The 21,480-nt window shown below is 44.1% G+C and overlaps 1 protein-coding gene across 1 annotated transcript in view; it reads left to right on the top strand.

The window, feature by feature from the left end:
* Positions 1–20,791, top strand: part of LOC109309402 (cytochrome P450 2U1) — a 21,013-nt gene extending 222 nt beyond the window's left edge. Inside the window, 5 exon segments of the mRNA XM_019534132.1 lie at positions 3–176; positions 11,805–12,440; positions 15,258–15,419; positions 17,403–17,570; positions 18,089–20,791. Of these exon segments, the coding sequence (XP_019389677.1) occupies positions 3–176; positions 11,805–12,440; positions 15,258–15,419; positions 17,403–17,570; positions 18,089–18,267 (1,319 nt within the window). The 3' untranslated portion in view covers positions 18,268–20,791.
* The last annotated feature ends 689 nt before the right edge of the window (positions 20,792–21,480 follow it).

Genomic DNA, 21,480 nt, shown 5'->3' with positions numbered 1-21,480 from the left:
GTGGCTGACGGCGCTGGCCGGGGTGTACGGCAGCGTCTTCACACTCTTCATGGGCAGCCGGCCCCTCATCGTGCTCAGCGACTACGCGGCCGTACGGGAGGCGCTCGTCACCCAGGCCGAGAGCTTCAGCGACCGGCCTGCCGTGCCCATCGTCCTCATCATCACCCAGAAGAAGGGTGAGCTCCCCCCCCCCGTGCAAGGGGACCCCCTCTTCTGTTCCCCCAGGTGCACGGGACCCTCTCTTTGCCCCCGGATTAAGAGGGGACCTTCTCCCCTTCCCCCAGGACAGACAGGGGAGCACTGGAAAGAGGCTTTCCCCTGCTGTCTTGAGTCAGGCTGAGAAAGGCCAGGTCCCCCTGGTCTCCTGGTGCCTGGTCCCCGTCAGGGTGCAAGCTGGAGTCAGAGGTCAGCGGCATGTGGCCACACTGGCTTTGCCCAAAGGCATCCATCCCTCTGCAGGCCTAGCGCTGCCTGGGCTGATGGGTTGCACTCCTCCTGCCCATCTGTTGAAGGAGGGGGATGGCACTTAAGCACAAGTCCTCCGACACCCAGATAAGCACAACAGGAGGGGTAGAAATGGCGTGATTGCCCTCCATGGGCTGCACGGATGCACCCCTGATCAGAGTATGTAAAGGATGGCAAAAACTTGGGTGTCTTGTGGAGATAAAGGGAAGAAGCAAGGCTTACTGTTTCCGCTGCTGTGATGGGACAAAGGCTGAATGCACCTCAGGACTCTTGGGGAGGTGGTACCACCAGATATCATTACTAGATTATTACATACCACCTCCTCAAGAGTCTTGATTACCTTTGCCTGCAGGCCACTATGGCTACAGCCTGTACCTCAATACCACAGTTTGTTAAGCCACCTCTGCTTTCATTGTTCCTGCAGCAGTAGCAAATGAGTTGCCTGTCTGCTTTCATGCAAATTTTATGTAAGATATACTTGCCTGAAGGTGAAGAAAGACATAAAAACCACACAAAGTACAACATAATTATAGCTGTTGATTAGCTCATGCACTGAAGCAGGAGGGTTGATTAAGCTTGGTTGCTTTATCCCTAGCTGAAGCAGAGGAGATGGTTTTATTTACATCCAAGGACTTAAGGTTTAGCATCTGTCAAGCAATGCCCTGTTGATTTGTAGCAGCATCATGAGAAGCTCAAATAGTTGGGCAATCAGCTCAGGTGACTTTGCACTTCATCAGCTCTGATAAAGGTAATGCTGCCTAAATGTGGCTTCCTGTGACTTTCTGGAGATAAATATGGCATTACCTGTGCTATGTGCAGGCAAGCTTCTGTTGCTAGAGACATTTGAGTGAGTCCAGCTGTGTCACATGCTCAAAAGCATAGTGTGGTTGATGGATCAAGGGAGCTGTTTACAGGTAGCCACCAAAGGGATTTTCACAAAAACAGCATGTGAAATGCAAATATGTAAGTCTAATGTTGCTATGGGTATTTCATTACATTCATCCTTGAGATCCTTTCTTGAATTGTATACTGTATAATAATAGTAATGATAGCTGGATGACTTGGGGAGTTCAGGGAACATGAGGCTTGTGAATGTGTCGCATCATTTCCAGCAGAGCTTTCCATATGTATTGGATGATGTTGCAGAGTTCACTTTTACAGTTCTTCTACAGTGATATGATTGTTTGATATCATTATCCTTATCGTGTTGACAGATGTTCAAATTTGATATCCTTAGATCTGCACCAGTGCTGAAATACAGCTGTAAGGCTGAGGGACCGATCAGCCTTATCTGTGCAGTATTTATCAAACCGAATGCTTTTTAATAGGTGGGAAATAAAAATGGATTTGTTTTCTTCAGGAGTCTGTGTCCTACTAGCATGTAACAGAGCTACAGAATTTTGACAAATATAGTTACTTTTGGTATAGAGACAGTCTTGAATATGATCAGTTCTGTGATTGATCTGGATCCTGAGCATGAACATAGTGGATACAAAGCTTGGCTTCTGAGGGTCTTCCTCTTGTATCATCTTAACCCTAGCAATGGATACTGGGTTTGATTTGGTGTAATTGATAGGGTGGCTTTTGAACTGGGAAGTAGCTTCTAGCTAATTGAGGACTTGGAAAGTCAAGGCCAGGACTTTTTGATTTGGTATTTGAAGGGAGATACTGAAGTATGCCTGCAGGTGTTGCATGATATGTTGGTGACTTTTTAAAAATTTTACAAAATTAATAAGGAAGGACTAGTATTCCCTAATCTATTGCTCTCATGGAAAATCATGGCTGTCATTAAGGTGACGGGTACCTGCCAGTCTCTCAGCTTCTGGTTTTTGGGTCCCTCTCCTTGTAAGTCCTCTGTTCCTACCCTTACTGAGCAGCATCAGCAAACTGAAAACAATCCAGTTATCTTGATGATTTTAATGGTACTCAGCAGAATAACTGCTGTAAAACTGACTGGCTGTGTAACCCTTTGTGTTTGCTGCCGCTGTGTCTGTACTAGCATTGTCTTCCATTTTCCATTATTAAACTGCCACCAGTTGCCTATAACATTACCTAGATCTGCTCTGTATTAAACAATGTGCCAATAATGATGCAGATTTGTGAAGGTATATAGGTGCCTAATTCCCATTAAACTTTGCCCAACTCGAATAGAGGCCATTCTGTCCTATTGCTCTCAGGGGTGCCGTTGATGCTTCAGCTGAACTAGCAGTAGTGCAGTAGTGAGTAGTTCAAAGAAAAATATTTGGGTGAACAAGGGTTGTGGGTATGGCTGTTGTCAGCAGGGCAAAATGAGGTCTGTGTTGTGTCCTCACACAGCTTATGTCCAACCTTAGTTGTGTAGCACTATAGTTGTTTACTATTACTGTACTGACAGAGAGAGGTATTTAGCTGTACTAGTCTAAAGTCAGGCACCTTAGACACTAGCTGGTTCAGAGAGGCATGAGATTTTGCTTTTGCCTGTGCAAGTTTCAGCCTCTGAACCGGTTAGTATTCACAGTGCCACCCTACCTTGCTTTCTGCTGTACTGATAATTGAATAGGATATTTGGTGTGTTGGGGAAAAATATTGGCATATACTTCAGCAGCAAAGCACAGAGCACCTTTGGAGAGTGCACACAAATGCGTACCCTAGGATGTCTTTCCAAATTTCTGGTAAGGACTGGCAGCTCAGCCTCAGTTGGAGGTTATTCACCTATACTTCAAAACAAGCCTGTATTTACTTTTACAATGATATGATTGTTTGCTATCCTTATCCTGATCATGTTGACAGAGACTGAACCAGCACAGTAACTACATATTCTAGCAGAAGGCAGGATAGAGATGCACCTTATAGCGTTAACAGAATTGGAGATGCAGAAGCTTGTAAGCAGTCCAGGACTGTACCACACAGCGCACATTTCAGTCGATCCAGAACACGCAGCACCAGCTGGGCCTGAACAGGCTCCATGTGCAGCATGGGTCATGGGCTCTGCACCTAGGGCTCGTCTGGCATATGCTGTGTGGGTCAGTTATGAGACTCAGGGGCAGTACTATGGGCTGGATCCAGCCCACAGGTTGTATCTTTGACACCACTGAGTTAATCTGTAAGGTGCATCTCCACCGTGCCTTCTGCCAGACTCCGACTAACATGGCTAGCCACCTAGCAGACCATGCATATAAAGCATGACTGAATGCAGATGCTTCCTCAGCCTGACGAAGGGTTTTTAAACCTGAAAGCTTGCTAAGAAAACTTTTTCCAACTATTTAGTTGGTCTAATACAGGCTTGTCCAACATATGGCCCACCAAGTCATTTTATCTGGCCCAAGGCACTGCTGTGGGGCAGGGGCTGCGGTGAGGCGGGCAGGGCCGGCTCACAGGCCCCAGCCAGCAGCGAGGGGAGGGGATGGGAGCTGCTTACCCCCGCGGACCTGGGCTTATCGGTGAGCCGGGTCCTGCCACCACTGCCCCGAGGGCTGCGCGCCTGATTAGAGGAGCTGGGGACAGCGCTTGCAGCTTGTTCTCTGGCTCTGCCCCTTGCCCTGGCATGTGGCTGCATGTATGGTGGACGGAGGCCCGAGGTAAGTTCCTGCGCGGAGCTGGGGGCGCCTCAGGGCCAGGCTGGGGCTGTGGGGTGCACGGTTGCCAGAGCCGGGCTGGGCAGGAGGCAGGAGGAGCCCAGCCCAGAGGCTGCATTTGTCCCCTCTAGCCCGGGGGCTCCTCCTGCCTCCCACCCAGCCCAGCCTGGCTCCGGCAACCACGCGCCCTGCAGTCCCGGCCCAGCCCTGAGGCGCCCCCAACTCCGCACAGGAACTTACAGATGTCACTTCAGCCCCCTCCTCCTCTACCTCCCTCCCCTTTTGCATTTCCCTCCTGTTGGTACTGCCCCACTCTCAACAGCAAAGATGGGGCAGAGGGGCAAGCAGGAGTGGGGATGGAAACATGCAGCATCAAGGGTCAGGGGGCTGTTGGGGAGATCTCCTTCCCTCTGATTCAGGGTGCAGTAGTGCTGGGGAAAGAACACCAGGCCAGGGCCAGGAACAGGCAGAGGAAGGGCTAGGATTAAATGAAAGGAAAGATCCTCTCCCTGCCTGTGGGGAAGGGGGAGATGGGAACAGCAGGAGAGGACACACGGCCCATGGGGAATGGAGGAGGTGGAGGAGGCAGTAACAAAACGGACAACCCCTGCCCCCCTCACCCAGGACACCCCCACCTGCCTGCTCTGCTCCCTCCCTGCTCCTCTCTTGGCCCTTGGGAACCGGGTACTTAGAAGGGGGCTGCGAAAGGGAAAAGGGAAGTGTCCTTGTTGAGGAGGGGGAGACAAGCAGTTGGTTTGAATTTGGAGCCGGCATCTTTTTTAATTGGGAGATGTACTGAACATGCTGGACTGATTACAGGTTGCAGGAACGAAGACACGAGGCAAGGGCCTCTCTCTGCCTTTGGGTGAATCAGTGATGAACCAGGGCTCCTTTGAGGTCCAGTCTGCAGAGCTGCAGGGCCCCTGCAGCTGCAGTGCTGCTCAGCATGGGCATCTGCAGCTGGGGTGGTGGGAGCTGCGGGGCCCTGCCTCACTCAGAGCAAGCCCAGAGCTGAAACCAGTGACATCATTGTCACTTTCTGCAACTTCATTGGTGTCAAAGGTCACATGACGCCACTTCCTGTGAGGTCTTTGAATATGGCTCACTGGCCCACTGGGTGATAAAAAGTTTGTGATCCGGTCCTACATTCAAAAAGGTTGGACGCCCCTGGTCTAATAATAGATACCAGATTTACCCAAAGAACCTTGTCTGCCTGTGTCCTTAGACCAATATGGCTAGAACCCCTTGTGTACTGATAACAAGCAAACAAATTTCAGGGCTACAAAAGTGCTGCATGTTACAGTGCAGGTGAGGCCCCAATTTTGTTCTGTCCTTGGTTGGAAAAGTTCTGCATAGCAGCAGAAAGTTTGCAGCTGTCTGTCCATGGGCTCTAGCCAATACTCTTATTTTAGTTTATATTCAGTTCCTATTTAGGAGGTCATTTCAGGAATGAAAATTCTGCCCGGATGCCCACAAAATTGCACCAGGCTTTAAATGAAATCTTGCTTTCTGTTGTATGACAGACTCTTGGTTTCTTTAAGAGAATTATTTTAAGCATAAGTGCACTGCTCAGTCTTTTCTCTGACTCTCCTTTTTTCCTTTGGGCCTTATGGAATCCTATAGCAAATAAATGTTTAATTGTTTTCTCTTCAGTGCAATTTATCTTCTCATTCACTTACATTGCTAAAAAGAAAAAACAGTTAAGTAATTCCAGCTGCTTTAGAAAAAACTTTTTTATAAGTTGGTAGCCAGTGATCCTTTATGTTTTAGTACATACTATCAATATTGACACCCTGTTTTTTATACTTGCTTAACATAATCAAGCTTCTCTTATTTGAAAAGCCTAAAATTGCAGTTCAACACAACTGCTATATTAGCATAGAGATCTGTGTTTTATTTAGTAATCAAGTGTGGCATGCAAATTGCTTGGGAGGTAATGCAGGTTATCCATAAAAGTAACTATTCTCATGTATTTCTGTATGGAAATGAAATAGCTGTAGAGTCAAATTACATCCAGCATCTACTCTGAACACTTGTTGCTGTGACTAATACAATGTAAATTCTGGGTTTACGCCAAAAGACATATTAATATAATTAAAAATACATAAAAACTGTATTTATTTCAGTCCAAGACAAGGTTCTTTACTTCCACTTACCGGGGTCGTGGGGGAAGCCTCATCTGAGATTTGAGTGAGTACCAGCCTTGGACAGGTGGCAGCTCAGCTCAGCTCTGGGCCAAGGTGGCTTGTGAAGCAGAGGAGGGGGTTTGTAGTGGGGGGAATGCATGGGGATGTTACAGGATCTTTCAATAGTCGGGCTTACAGCAGATCATGCTCTGATGATGTTATAGATGGTCAGGCTTAACTTTATTGATGAAATGCTAAACAAAACAAACTTAATCAATGGTGTTGTGTCCACCAGTGAGCACACACTCACCAACGTCTCACACACCCTAGCGACACGTGAGACTGCTGTTATATTCTGGCGAGGTGTTTCTGGGGTTGGTTGCTGGGATCAGGTGGGTCTGGCGTCCTTCCCTCTGGCTGGCCGGGCCGAAGGTCGCTCCGAGTTTGAACTGATCCGTGACTATGTTCCGTCGGGCGCACAAAGACCCCAAAGTTCGTAGTGCAATGTCTTTTATACCCTCAGTGATGCAGGGCGGTCTAATCGCGTGTGGCACTTCTTCATTGGCTCGGAGCGGTGACTGTCATATTACTGACAGATGCTGGACTTTCCCTTGGGAAACCCCGTGTGGAAAATCCCAACCGCGTGTTTCTTCTGTAATTGCAACCTTAGAGTCTCTTATTTACTTAACACCTGTTACATAAACACTATGCAAGCCTCTAGCTGGCGTATGCGAACATGGCCACCTATTACAAAAGGTTATAATACATAACAAGTGCAAAATAATTACAACAGGGGAGACTGCACAGTGGGCAGGTGGGGGGAGAAAAAGAAGAGTGTGGAAGACCCCTCCCTCCCCCGGCTGGGTGCAGAGTTGTCCTGCTGCTTCTCCCTGGAGCCACACACAAATTAAACAGTGGCATGGGATACCATGTGCATGTACATGGCTGCCTGGTAGCTTGGAGAGCAGCTCCTGCAGATAAGTCTAGCGGGGGGGAGGGGGATGGAATTGAGGCCCCCATAGTGATGGCAGGAGTGAGTTGGGCAGGGCTGGGGTTGGGGCTAAGACAGGGTTGGGTGTGGGTCTTGGGGCATGAGGCTAGAATGCATGGCCACAGGGGAGCAGGATGGGGCTGCAGGTGGCTCGTCCTGGGGGGTGGGGCCAGCTTCTTGCTGTGCACTCCCAGGGGGGGTGAAGGGATGGCATGTGCCCCCCAGATCTGTGCACAGGATGGAGGTGGGTGTAGGCTGCCTCCTGTGGGCTCAGGCTCCCTGTCCTGCTGCCCTCATCCCGGGGCCTCCGCAGCCCAGTGGGTGGGGCCTGGTGCAGCAGGGCAGAGTGAGGCCCCCAAGCAGGGAAGCTCCTTGGCGCTGTGAGCTGTGTTGCCCTGGCGACGTGCCCCCTGCCCACCCTGGAGCAGCGAGGGGTGCAACCCCACGCTGTCAGCCATGTTGTTGCTGGATGGGTGGGGGGGGTGTCGTCAGGGCAACATGGAGCTCACAGCACCAAGGAGCTTCCCTGCCTGGCTCCACTCTGCCCTGCTGTGCTGGGTCCTGCCACAGGGAGGCCCCTGGGGGAGGGCAGCAGGGCAGGGAGCCTGAGCCTGCAGTGGGCAGCCCGCACCTACCCAGGCCTCATGCACAGATCTGGGGGGCACATGCCTCTCCCTGGAGTGTGCACAGCACTGGGGAGTCAGATCCACCCCCAAACCTGCAGCAGGCAGCGTGCACCCGCCCCACCCCACCCCACCCCGTGGCCTCTGCTCTGGCTGTGCTGCCTATGGGGGTGGGGGAGCCAGGCTCTGCTTTGCTGTGCTGCGGCAGCCACTGCATCCCACAGGAGCTGCTGGGGGGGACCCAGGTCCTTGGTCCCTTAGCCCTGGCAGCTGGGGACCCAGAGGGGCATGGGGCTGTGGGTGTGGATTGAAGGGCACCGTCAGGGCTGTGGGTGGGAAATGAGGGGCCTGGACCTGCGTCCTGGTAAGTGAAGGGGGCATGGGGAGCTCTGATTTTCCATGGTAAAAAACCACAAAATCAAATAGCAAAATATATAGTATTTAGTATGTATTTTATTTTAGTGATTGAGGCACTGGTAGGCTTCCAAATTGCTTTAAAATTGTAAATATATCAGTAGAACATTGTGTACAGTTGATACCTGTATATATAGTGGTGTTTCATTTTAATTGCAGATTTGTGGGGTTTTATCACAGAATTTGCATTTTTATCAGAGAAAACCAGCATCCCTGCTGATCATCAGAAGTATGTGAATACCCCCACTTTCAATTCAGGGGGGTCCACACCTCCATTTGAAACTTTTTAGGTGTCTGCAAATGAAAAAAAGGTTGAAAATCACTGTTCTAGAGCAAAGGTTTTGATATCAAAACCTTATATGGGCAGATGTCCATTGAAGTTAGTTGGGACCAAGGCACCATAAGCATGTCTAACAATTATGCATACATTTTTATTTAAAAAAAACAGAAAACTTTGTAAAAATATGTATTCTCTATTATTGCTTCAGCTTTAACCCCCAAATCACTGTGTAAAGTTAAACTAGAAAGGGAGGATGGATTTGTGGCCCTCACGTAATAGTATAAAAAGAAAATAATGACTTTTTTAACTCTCTGCAAGGGTCTAATCTCCTTCCTACTGTCTCTGTAGAAGTATCAGCAGCGTCAAATATTATCTTCCATTTTGTTATGCCTGTTGGAGGACTGAAAGGGTAACTGATATATGAGCCTTTAACTGAAAGAACTCTTTTAACAGTGAAAGCTTTTCTCCCAAATGTGTTAGACTTTGTCTGTACAAGTGGAGGGTTATTTTTAGTCCCCTTCCTATTCCCTGACAAAAAAAAATAAATACAAATAAATAAATCTCAGTTGTGTAATGCCAAAGTTGTAGCAGTGGCATTAGGTCTAATATAGCTGAGGGTCCTGTGGCCAGCAGTCTTTTTAATGTTGTTTAGACCGCAGAGAGAGATCATTTAACAACTGGGGTTGTTTCCACCATTTATCTTACACCTGGATTCCCACAAATTCAGTAACATCAAGAGAAGCAGTGAGAAACTTCAGGGAAGGGAGGTAGTGGGTGGGGAATCATGTGGTCAAGTACAGTGCTCTCAGGCACTATAGACCTCAGTACTAATGTAAAAATAAATTTACCTTTTTTTCATAAGTTTTCAATGCCCACTTTTGTTTTCCTTTGCCAGTCACCTTCAGAGTTGTATTGCTGTGCGTTAATTGTTTAGTGAAGTCTAGAAAGACTTTCTAATTCCTTTGCTTCATGCTGCATTTCTCTGCCATCTTCAAAATCTTTCTTGTAGCATGGCAGCATATTTGGCTTTCAGTTCATATGAACAATTTTTTTTCAGTGGTCTTCTGTGAACACACCAAAACACTATTGTCCTACTACTTTTTGTTATTACCTGGCCCTTAGCTTCATTTTTAATATTTCCCCTCTTTTGCTAGTTTTTACCTATTAGCGAATCAGTTCACTGCTCCAAAAAGGTCTGGGATGCTTTTGTAGATCAATGCCTTGTGCAGAACTGAGTCTGAAAGACTCTTTTTATGGGATTGAGGAAAGCCTTAATTTATCAAGTTAGTTTTTAATTCTAGTTAGGAGAGGCTTTGCTTCAGTAGCGATGTTTAGGCTGGCTTCTCATATCAGATGTACTTAATTTGCACCTATGCTGGTTGATATGGGGTGGGCAATCTGAGAAGTTTAAACAAAAATAATATTCCATGTAGCATGTAGATCGCTGAAGAGCTGTCCTCCAAGACGTAAGTATATGCAGACAAAATGAGACTGACTGAATACTTGTTTACTCTGTTTGCACAGCATAGGGACTTTCTTTTTATTTTGTGACTGATCTTAATTATTGGTTTATTTTGTTCAGGTGTCTGAGCCCAATACAGTTGTTGCTTTGAATAGATAATGAGACAATCCACCTATAAACTTAGTTTGCCAATCTTTATTACAAGTAACCCATTCAGATCTCCAGGATTGCAATGTAATCTGGGTAGGGACATTTTATACTGAATAGTTAGTCTACTCTTTGGACTTCAAGTCAACACATACTTTTCCTGGATTTCTTTTATTTAAGTAGCGTTACAGCCCCTTTTTCATGCTGAGAATTTCTGCATTAAAAACTATGGGTAGCTATACAGTATTCAAAAGAAACATACCTTTCTGTTGCCAGTTTTTACAGGGTAGTAAAGTTTTCCTGGGTTTTTTAAACTCCTTTTAAAAATAACGTTCATAATTAGATCATTTTGGCAGATAGGCTGGTGGGTTACTTTTGTGAAATGAGCTGCTCTTTCTATGAAAATGTAATAAGTACATTTCAGAAGAATAACATCAGTATATCAGTTTGTTTGAACTGCAGGTTTAAACATATCAATCTGTAGTTAATCAGTAAATCACTCTAGTTCGTTCAGTGTTTTGTTTATGAACCACCATAATGTGCCAGATTCCTGTTTTGTAATCCAACACAAGAGATTAATCTGTTTGCATGGAAATAATATTTACATTTGACCCTAAAAAAGTTCAAAAACCAAAATCATCAAAATACTGAATATGGAATATTAGCCATGTGTGAAAGCACGCCTATGGAAACGTGTGTCTGGAGCTTTGGTAAATCCATTAGGAATATAAACCTGAGTGTGGTTTTTTTAGCAACAGGATTTAAATGTACAGTCACAACTTGCTTCCAGCTTTCATAGCCTATTGCCTAATATATGTTGTATAAAACAATTATTTTGGGGACCAATTGTTTTTCCGTTTAATATGAATTTAAAGATGTACAAGTTGGACTGAGTAGCATCTGTACCCTTCAGAGAAGAAAGACCAATAATATCACTGTGCAGAACAAATTGTGCTTGAATATTTGGTCATCTGCATCTTGCCTAAATTCATTATATAATAAAGGGCTTAGTCCATCTTTCTGTCTGTCCATAACACTCTTGGAGCACTCTGATTGGTTAATGAAACAACCAATCAGAGTGTGGAATGCCATCATGATGAAGGGGACAGAGTGGGGAGGCAAGGCCAGCAGTGCAGGCCTTGCCCCCCTGCTCCGTCCCCACTGTCCCAGCTGCGCTCTGCTGCTTCCAGGGTGTGGGGCCGGGGACACGAGACCAGCAGTGCTGGAAGCGGTGGCAGCATGGGGTACTGGCAGTGGGAGATGGCAGGGCAAACACCCCCCTGCTTCTGGGAGGCAGTAGTGGCACCCCCAGTTCTCCACCCCCCCATCATTCTTGATGGGCAGTTTGCTAGTATTTAATAGCTACTGCTAACATAGGTACCAAATTTGATTGTCCCGTGAAATTATTTAAAAAAGATGTTTAGAGGTAATTATGCTCTAATGGTGTGCTCCAGGTGAGGACTTTCAAATGCATTACAAACACTAATTAAGCCTATTGGGTATCTTTCATATCCAATATACAAATTAGAAAGTTGAGAGACGAGAGTTGTCCACGTAATGAGTTAGAATGAGTTGGAGAACAGAGTAATCTCTCTCTCTGGCTTCAACTTCTGCGCCTTAAAAACAAAACCGTCCTCTTCTTTGGACCCTTATTCCCTGCTCTGGTTGTAGTTGTGGAGGGCTATTAACACGTCCTATTGAAAACTAAGCAATTCAACTTGGATTCCATTTCTCTCTTTCAGGAATTGTATTTGCTCCTTATGGCCCAGTATGGAAGCAGCAGAGGAGGTTTTCTCATACAACTCTTCGCCATTTTGGATTAGGGAAGAACAGCTTGGAACCTAAAATTATTGAAGAACTGAAATATATTAAGGAAGAAATAAAAACACATGAAAAAGAGCCATTCAACCCCTTTTCAGTCATTAGCAATGGAGTGTCCAATATTATTTGCTACCTGGCCTTTGGCAGGCGCTTTGATTATGAAGATGTTGAGTTTACGACCTTGTTGAGTCTCATGTCACGTGGCCTACAGATATGCATAAACAGCAGTGTAATTCTGGTCAACATCTATCCTTGGCTTTACTACCTCCCCTTTGGGCCTTTCAGAGAACTGAGACAAGCTGAGTTAGATATTACTGCTTTCCTAAAAAGAATAATTGCACAGCACAGAGAGAACTTGGATCCAGAAAATCCTCAGGACTTTATTGATATGTACCTCCTCCAAGTGGATGAGGAGAAAAAGAAAAACAAGGATAGCAGCTTTAATGAAGACTACCTGTTTTTTATCATTGGTGACCTTTTTATTGCAGGCACTGACACCACCACCAACACGCTTCTGTGGTGTCTCCTGTATATGTCTCTATACCCTGAAGTACAAGGTAAATGAGACTTTCTTAACTATTTCTACTGTCCTGCAAGGCTTGCAGCATACTGCTGCATTTTAGCACAAAGGTGTGCAAGAAAGCCAGTTCAGTATCTGGTAACATGTTGTGAATGTAGTTATAAATATGCCGCTGTAATTTAAAAGATTAATATTTAAGGTGCCTCAATAGCCTACCATTCAGACTTTGTGACCCTGCTGTGATTTGATTTCTGCCTGAAACTTTCTTAGCAAAACATCTGATTTTGTGCCTGCCTTCTCCATGCCTTTGGGATGGCAACCTCATACAGCCATGCAACAGTTGCGTCTCCTAATGCTCCTGTTCTTTGCAACCATTTTTTTCACATCCTAAATATTTATGAAGTGGTGGCAGCTTTCAGGACCCCAAATTGCAGTAGTTAGTTTGACTGGGAATTTCTCCTGTTTGGGGCAACGTTCGTTTCCAGGTAGTTCAGGGGACTTTTTTGCACTGATCACTCCATGACAACTGGTCATCTTGTCTTCCTATCCCAGTTCAAGGCTTAGTTTGGGTGTTTAACAAACGTGTGCAGTATTTTACTAATAATACACATTCTGGAGAACAGTGTGTAAGGAGAATTTTCTTTTGGGGTCAGCCATTTTGGTCTGGAGCTATATGATAGACATAGTCTTTTGGTTCAGGTTGGTATCTTATTAGACCAACTGGGGGTAGGTTGATGTTTCTAGCAAGCTTTCAGATAACACAGTATCCTTTTTCAAGCTAAGTGGAGCACGGAATGCGGTGACCCCTGTGTATGCCGATGGATTCCCAAAAGGCTGCTAGAAACATGAACCCACCTCCAAGTTGATCTAATAAAAGATATCGGCTTGAACCAAAAGACTTGGTCTGTGTCAGGGACAGGCAAAATATGGCCCATGGGCCAGATCTGGCCCACCAGGCCATTCTATCTGGCCCATGGGGCCCCTAAACATTTTAGAAAAAATATATTTATCTGTTCCTGGTTGCCTGTCACAGATGACAGGAGCCAGAGGCAGTAGGACCCAGAGGAAGGCTGGCCCAGCCCCACCCCCACCTCCCAGCCCTCTCCCACCACTGCCCTCCTAACCAGAAGCCTCTGCCTGCTGCAGCTTTCACTGCTTCCCTGCACGCCCACTGGCTGATCCAGCACCACGTGGCCCCCAGCATCACTGGATCATGGGAGCATGGGCCCTGCACTGGTACTCTGGGGCCAGGAGTGTGTGTGTGTGTGTGTGTGATTGCACATGCACAATCTTTGTTGCACAGAAGATGTATGTGCAGAAGGTTTGCTTAGAACAATACAGCTCTTCACAGGAATAGTGCCGTAGTTGAATTTTTAAGCTAGTGGTGAGAGGTAACCTGTACCTTACACTAAGGGTGCTGCTAAGCACATGTACTAATAATCCCAGGCCCTAAAATCATGTTCTAGTGATACGTAGCTGCCTTGGAACAGCTCCTCCTAAAGCTCCAATCATGTTTTGTGTACTTCCCCTGGGGTGATATTTCCTTAGCAAACCTATAGATGGCAGCAAGAGTCTGTCTTAGGAAGTGAAAACTGAATCCCTTTCTCTGACTGATCTTTTTCTTGCATTGAACTGACAGGCAAACTTTGATCAGTATTGAAGTGTAAAAGTGGAAATATGGCTGGGCAGTGATATATGGAACAAGCAGAATAACCACTGTCAACAGGATTTCAAGAACAGTTGTAGATAACTGACTTTTTTTTTTAAGATTGCAGGTTCCTTGGAAAGGGCAGCAACTTCATGTGCATGTGAAAAGCAACTTGTTGCATAGTGAATGTTGTAATACAAAGAGGTCAACAACTGTAAATGATGAATCTTCTGTGTTATGATAGCTTCTTTTTATAGGCTGAAAAAAGAATCTTGCACATTCCCTCAGTTACTTTAACCTCAGTGTGTGATAGATGCAGGGAATCTGCTTTCATTTTTACTTGGCAGTCTGTGCTGTGTGTGCTTGGAAAGTCTTTCCAGCTCTGCCACAAACCAATGAGTCATATTTTTTTAAAAGGGATTCTAGTGCATGAGGTAGAGCTCTGACCCAAGACCCTTGGAGTTACTGCCCTAGCATGGGTAAAATAAGCAGCAGCTGTTAAACCTTCCCATGCAGTTCACTAACATACTGCAGCTCAGGGGTGACAAGGTAGTGAAATCATACTACACCAAGTGTCCATGACCCTTTTCTTTTTGTTCATGGTGACAGTCCTGGTGGTTCACATGCCTTGTATTTTTTTTATTTAAAGTTGGCTGGAAGGTGGATTATTCATCAGTAATGAGGCCAGCAGAAGCTGATATGATCATATGCTCTGACTTGCATAAAACGGGCTATAGGACTTCCTGAATAAATCTTGTTAGAACTGCAGCACATCTTTTAGGGAAACTCATGCAGTTCCCTCTCCTGTTTTAAATTGATTGTGCTTTGTTTCGTATGGCTCAGTGAGCAGTCATTAAACAATAAGAACTATGCACTTGACCACCTAGAGATGAAAGGCTCTAGTCCCCTCTTACCAGTACTCTCAGATCTCTGGCTATACGATGATTGCTCGTAATCTAACACTGAGGCTAAGTCGACACCAGCAAAATGCTTCATCCATGTTAAGAGCTATGTATTGGCAAAACTGTGATTGTTTTTACTTTTGTTTCTCTTTCTTGAAGAGTTTTCTTATACTGGTATAACTGTCAGTTCTTGGGTCAGACAGGACGCACCCTGCTTCCATATAACTGTTGTCAGATGTCTGCAGTGTAGGTGTGCCTTAGAAATGTGCTGTTGTTTTTCTTTCATCTTACTTTTGTTGCCTAGAAAAGGTCCATGAAGAAATCAGTGCAGTTATTGGGCTGGACCGAGCTCCTTCTCTTGCTCACAAGGCTAAGATGCCCTTCACAGAGGCAACCATCATGGAGGTGCAACGAATGACTGTTGTTGTTCCTCTTTCTGTTCCTCGAATGGCCTCAGAGACTGCCGGTAAGTGTGTCTCTTAGTACATTATTTCTTTTGTGGCTGACATTACTGGTGAGATCTCAGGGAGCTTACAAAGATCAGTTATTCAGTAATAGATGTAAGCTCAGTGTAAAATGCCATTTCTTGAGAACAGAAGGGCTAGGAGAATTAATCTAGCCATGCACTATGGTTGGCACAAGATTCCCCAAGTGTTTCATAATTAAAAATGAGCTGGAACTGCATAAGCCTTTGTTGACCAGCCCACCTTTTGGGAATTGAAAATCAAGATTTACCCCCTTCCTTTATAAAACAAGCGTTTCTAGCCTTGACAGTCTTGAAAACATTAATTCAGTGCAGTGTGATTGCTCAGCTTGAAAGGAATGTGCCAATATTGCAGAAATATGTGATCATTGCCCTGCTCAAAACACTCCTGCATTTGGGTGTGATGACAGTACAAGTTCCCATGTAACTGATATATCCCATATTAACATTACTCTTCCTGCAGCCCAGCCCAAATGCCTGTGTTTAAATGAATTAGCACCCAGTGCATCAGCCTTGCATGCTCTGGTGTCCCATCCCCTACTGGTGCCTTTAGGGCTAGGGACAGACATTACACGTAAATCAGTTCACATGATCAGAAACTGGTTTAAACCTGTAACAGAACAGACAGCCAGTGCACATAAACCAGTTTGAAAATGGCTGAAACTGGTTTGAGATAAACCTGGTTGAACGTAGCATCACACTATGGTGTGATGGTTGAATGTAGCAGGGTTTGCCCTGACCCTCTCCTTCCTAGCTGGAGCATTATCAGTGCTCTGGCTGGCTGGGGGACTGCAGCAGCTGCCAGGCTTACCATACCCTCCTCCCTACTGGCTGCTAAAGCAGGGATCCCCCCTTCCACCCTCTCCCATGGCAGGGATCCCAGCACAGCGACCCAGCATCTGGCCATGCTCCCCCCATGCTAGCTAATGCTAAGAGGTCTGTGTAGGTCTCCAATTTCACTTGAGTAAAGGCAGACAGCTAGTGGCTTGCAAATGCACCCTGCAGATAAGATCTTTAAACTAATGAGAGAGATGTTTTCTTTTGTAGGGCTTGATGGGCTGATAAACTTTGTTCTGACAAACAACCTGCTGGGTATAATCTGTCAGTCTTCTAGAGGGTACAGAGAAAGGTGTTTGCAGACAGCCTGCAAGAAGGTGTGGAGATGGAGATTAAAGCTCAATATCAGCAGATGCAGGGTGTGGCAACATTCCTGCCCCTTGAACAGCCAGTGGGGAAAAGCCTGGGACTGCAGGCAGGCTGGGGGTTAAAACCCTTCCCTAATCAGTGTCCTGTCCCGTGTACCCCCCAGCATCCTACCTCCCTGGCCATGTGCCCCCCTTAGATCAACACTATAGAAGGAAGGGAGGGCTTCTCTAGTGCCCCCACCCCCTAGCCTGAGCCACTGCAGGTATTTGCCTACATTTCTGGAATGAAAAGGGAATGTCTATCCACCTCCAGATCTGTTCAAGCTTTGCAGGTTAGACTAACCTGCAAAGATTGAATCAGTTCAGGCTCAGGCTTTTTGAATGTCTGTCCCAAACCTAGGTGCTTGCAAGTAGATGAACTGTAGAGTCCCCTTATCACTTCTGTTAGAATCTTCCACAGTAGGGAAGGAGGAAAAATGGGGCCAGCAACCATTGCTCAGAGTGGGATTCCTGTATCTGCTTCTTGCCAGTATCTGGTATCACCAGTATTCTAACGGCATGTTGAGTACGACCTTGGAGAGAAGTAACTTGCCTGCGGCTTCCCCATTCCCTCTTGATCCTTGGCAGTTGGCATACCTTCCAGTTCTAGCTTGATCTGGGAGCCGATGCACAGGCAGCCCTGACCTGTGATGCGTGCAAATTGTCCACAGTGAAATTCTGGGACACTATTGCATTTTATTCTGTCTTCTGTTAAGCGTGAAATTTCACGTTTGCTCGTCACCTGTTAGATATCTCCTGTTTTTGTGTTTTGACGTGAAAGTACTGCAGGGATATACTATTCCAAAGGGCAGTGTGATTGTGCCCAACCTGTGGTCAGTACACAGAGATCCTAATGTATGGGAGAAGCCAGATGACTTCCAGCCAACAAGATTTCTGGATGAAAAAGGCCAACTAATCAAAAGAGAAACATTCATCCCTTTTGGACTTGGTAAAATATTGAGATATAGTTGGAGTGGAATTTGTTTGAAGTGTGGGATCTGAGGAGTGAATTTTTAAATGATGTGTGTGATGTATGGTGATTATTTAAGGCTGTATTATATAACAATTAATATAAAATATATATAATATTTTATAATATAAACATAAATATTTTAAAAATTTTAGAAGTATCCTTCCCAAATTAATAGTTTAATTTGGACCAACACATTTGGACTGATCTCAGTGTGTGCAGTCTTCTTCGGTGTTCTTGACATTGTAGTCTTAACAATATTTTCTTTGTGGAAGGATGTAGGCCTAGTGTCATGTCATAAAGCTAAGTGAGATGTCAGAACGAAGACGGTGAATTTTAGCAAGTTCGGATCTGAATGGGAGCTTGAGTCTTTTAATTGGTACATGGAAGTGTGGAAATTATAGCATGTATAAAAACTGTATGCATAGATCAATAGTTTGTTCAAAAAATCAACTATATATAAGAGAATATTATTTACATTTCAAATCTTTCTTAAGGTAAACGAGTGTGCATGGGAGAGCAGCTGGCAAAGATGGAATTGTTCTTGATGTTCGTAAATCTCCTGCAAAGTTTCACGTTTTTGTATCCTGAGAACGCTAAAAAGCCCCATATGGATGGAAGATTTGGTCTAACATTAGCTCCTTTTCCATTCAATATAATTGCTTTGAAGAGATGAAGAAACTTCAGAAAAACCAAAACCTTAAATGAAGAAGTGTTGCACTTGAATTCAGCTTTATATAGTTAATTCCTTTCATTACCAAAACGATTAATGCTAAGTGTGAAAATATTTAGCTGAAGGATAATGAGTGAAAGCAAACTAGTAACTTAAGTTAGCTTTTGAGTTCCACAAGTGAATTGAAGGTAAGATTTCAGTTTGATATTAAAACTTACCTTTTTATCCTTTTGGGATGTGGCTGCCTAACTAGATAAATTCTAATCTTAGGACCAAGAATCAAACATATACTTAATGCCTTATGAATTTCAAAATGTTCTGTAAATAATTGGCAAAACAAAAATGAAAGACGTGAGTAGCTATTTGTAGAATAATCATAAAGTGACATAAGGTGTTTATATCTTTAGTACAAAACAACTTGGTGACTAAATATGGTTTTAAAAATTTTATGTTTTCCCTGCCCTTGAGGAACTCTTTCATGTAAGTAACTTGCACTTATAAGTGGGACCAAACCAAAACTCATTGCTAAATATTGTATCAGAATTCTCTTCATATTGATGCTTTTTCTGGAGCCTACCCTGAATTTTCTTGGTGAGCCCTAATCCTGCATTGTCTAATAGGTCAAACTAAATAGGTCCAGCACCATTCTGGGAGCAGTGAAAGAGTGTTTAGAATCCCACACCAGATGATACCAGAATCTAAAACAAGGACTGATCTTGAAACAGGACAATTGAGGTCTATTGCTGCAGTTTTGCACTGGTCAAACCCATACCCTTAAAATACTGGAAAGAATTGGTGCCTAGGGCTTTAAATGGGTATCTAATTTGAGACGGGCCTGATTTGTCCTGGGGTTTGACCCAGATCAAAACAGACATATAGGCCAGGTACAGACATTACACTTCTACTGGTGTAAGTGATTGAAAACCCATCTAAAGCTGTAACGCAACAGAAGTTTAGCACACAAAATTTGTCTATACCCATAATGGAACAGGAGCTTGGCCCACACAGACTAGTTTAAAAATGGTGGAACCTGGTTTAAGATGTGTACCTCCTCTCCATCCCCTTCCCCAGGCAAATATATGTTCTGTTTGGTATCAGTCTAAACTATGCTGCTTACAGAAAGCTGCATAACATAGATTGATTCTGCCTCAGGCTTTTTGAATGTCTATACCTAGATATACACATTGCCCTTCCAACTTGCATTTCTGTTCCCCTGTCAGTAGGTGGTGAGGGAGAGCATTCAGCCTAACCTGTTTATACCTGAATGCCTGGCAAAAAGTGTACAAATGCACATGGCTGTGCCCCAGGAGGAAGTATTGGCACATTTTATCCTGCATACTTCAGAGGGACTTCAAGTGGGACACTGGACATGTATGTCCGTAGGTTCCTGGGACAAATGCAGTGTCTATTTACAGCCTAGGAGTCTGGCAAAGCTGCTGCATGGCTGCAAGGTCTCTGCACTGTATCCCATTTGGAGTAAACCTAGAATATTGAACAGCACAACAGCCCATCAGGATTAGTTTGTGTTAATTTGTGTGCATAAACAGCTGTTAGTGTTGTCTGGTGGTTGGTATTACCAGTCAAACTCATTCCTGAGCATTTCAAAATGAGGCACTGCTCGTAAGAAGCTTGTCCCCCCCCCATGTTTTTTAATAGTAATGACTAGACTTTCTCAGATTTCTGTAATACTTATTTAGGCACTCAGCAGTTCATTGTGATGTAATGTGATTTAATCTTCTTGAGCATTGACAGATCTCCTTTTAAAGAGAATTCTGGTATAGGCAGAAATTTCAAAACTTGATACCAAGAGAAATTTACATTCTAGTCTTATTTTTTTTCATCAGAGACATTGGAAATACTGGTCTACCTTCATAATGCTAAGGTCATCAGACTGGAATGTGAAAACTGACTATAATTAGATATGAAGTTGGCTAGTTTTAATTTTTGACAGTAAAATGGAAAAAGTAAACTCAGCTCTGAAATTATTACTTCTTTAATAGCACTTTCAAATTTGGTAACTTTATTAAGAGAGCGTCCTGCTTTTTTTTCTTTTTTTAAAGCAGTAAGCATTTTACCCTTTGGAGGTAAAATGAAGGATTTTCATTTGCTGTTATGGTTAATATAGAGGCCTAATTCAACAAGATGATTTAAGTTGTTTTTAGTAGCTCCTCATGTTTTCACAAGGAAGCCTGCTGTTTATGGAGGCCATAACTTGACACACATCCTTGTAGGTCAGAAGGTTATCTTGAAGAACTTCTATGTAATATAATTACAGAACAAATGAAAAGATGTGTAATTTAATGTTGCAATCTCTTTTAGGCAAAAACTTGAAATCTTGGAGGATAATGAACCAAAGTTAGCACTCTTGTCAATATGCTTAACTTTGCTAGTGTATGTAAAATAGTATATCTAGTGACTACTGAGTAATAAGTATTTATGATTCATCCTTTTACAGCTGGCTAAATAAAGCAGTTCTCTGCACAACTAGGGTTTGTCTGAAAAATCCTTAAAATAGGAATTTTTAATTGCAATGCTAAAGTGAAATGCTGATAATTATTTTCCTGATTCTGTTACGTGTCACATAAGCAACAAATAAAGTTGATCATGCAACTGCTTTGTGCGAAATTTAGGTCTCTACTGATTAATGGGTAGGTTTAAGAAGCACTTTAGAATTTTGGCAGACTCTAGCGACACTGCATTTAAAATAAATGGATTTCTTTGTAATTTGTCACCTGTCTATCTTGCCTTTACATACCCGCAGCCTCCAGAAAAAATTTGGTATGCAGAGTGTTGCCCTTGAAAACTGGTATTTTACAGATGGTCCTTTTAAGTTTTAGTTTCTAGACATTATACAGTGCTGTATTGGATGACAGGCTGCCCTACACACATGAAGGATTGCACAATTGCTACCTATGTTCAGAAATAAATTGCTGCTTCAGGGGCTGCCATGAAGGCCTAGCAAATAAAACTAATGATATTTCACAGGCTGCTCTGAGAGAGACTGGAAACTCTTTTTGTTTGTAAAACTTACTTTTGCTACTGCAGAAAATTATTGGTAGCTGAACTGGATTGTGCAATATTGACCTTTTTTGTGGGAAGTTAAGTTTTAAATGTCTTATTGAATGTGGCCACTATATGGCTAATGTTCACAACAGTGCCTGTGTTTGTATGTTCAGTATGAGAATTTGCATCAGTGTAATTTATTTTAATAAAGTA

Source organism: Crocodylus porosus, unplaced genomic scaffold (assembly GCF_001723895.1).
Source record: "Crocodylus porosus isolate Cpor-Errol unplaced genomic scaffold, CroPor_comp1, whole genome shotgun sequence".
NCBI classification, from domain to species: domain Eukaryota; kingdom Metazoa; phylum Chordata; order Crocodylia; family Crocodylidae; genus Crocodylus; species Crocodylus porosus.
Note: the sequence above shows the minus strand (reverse complement) of the source record. Positions and strands in the feature narration are given on the sequence as shown.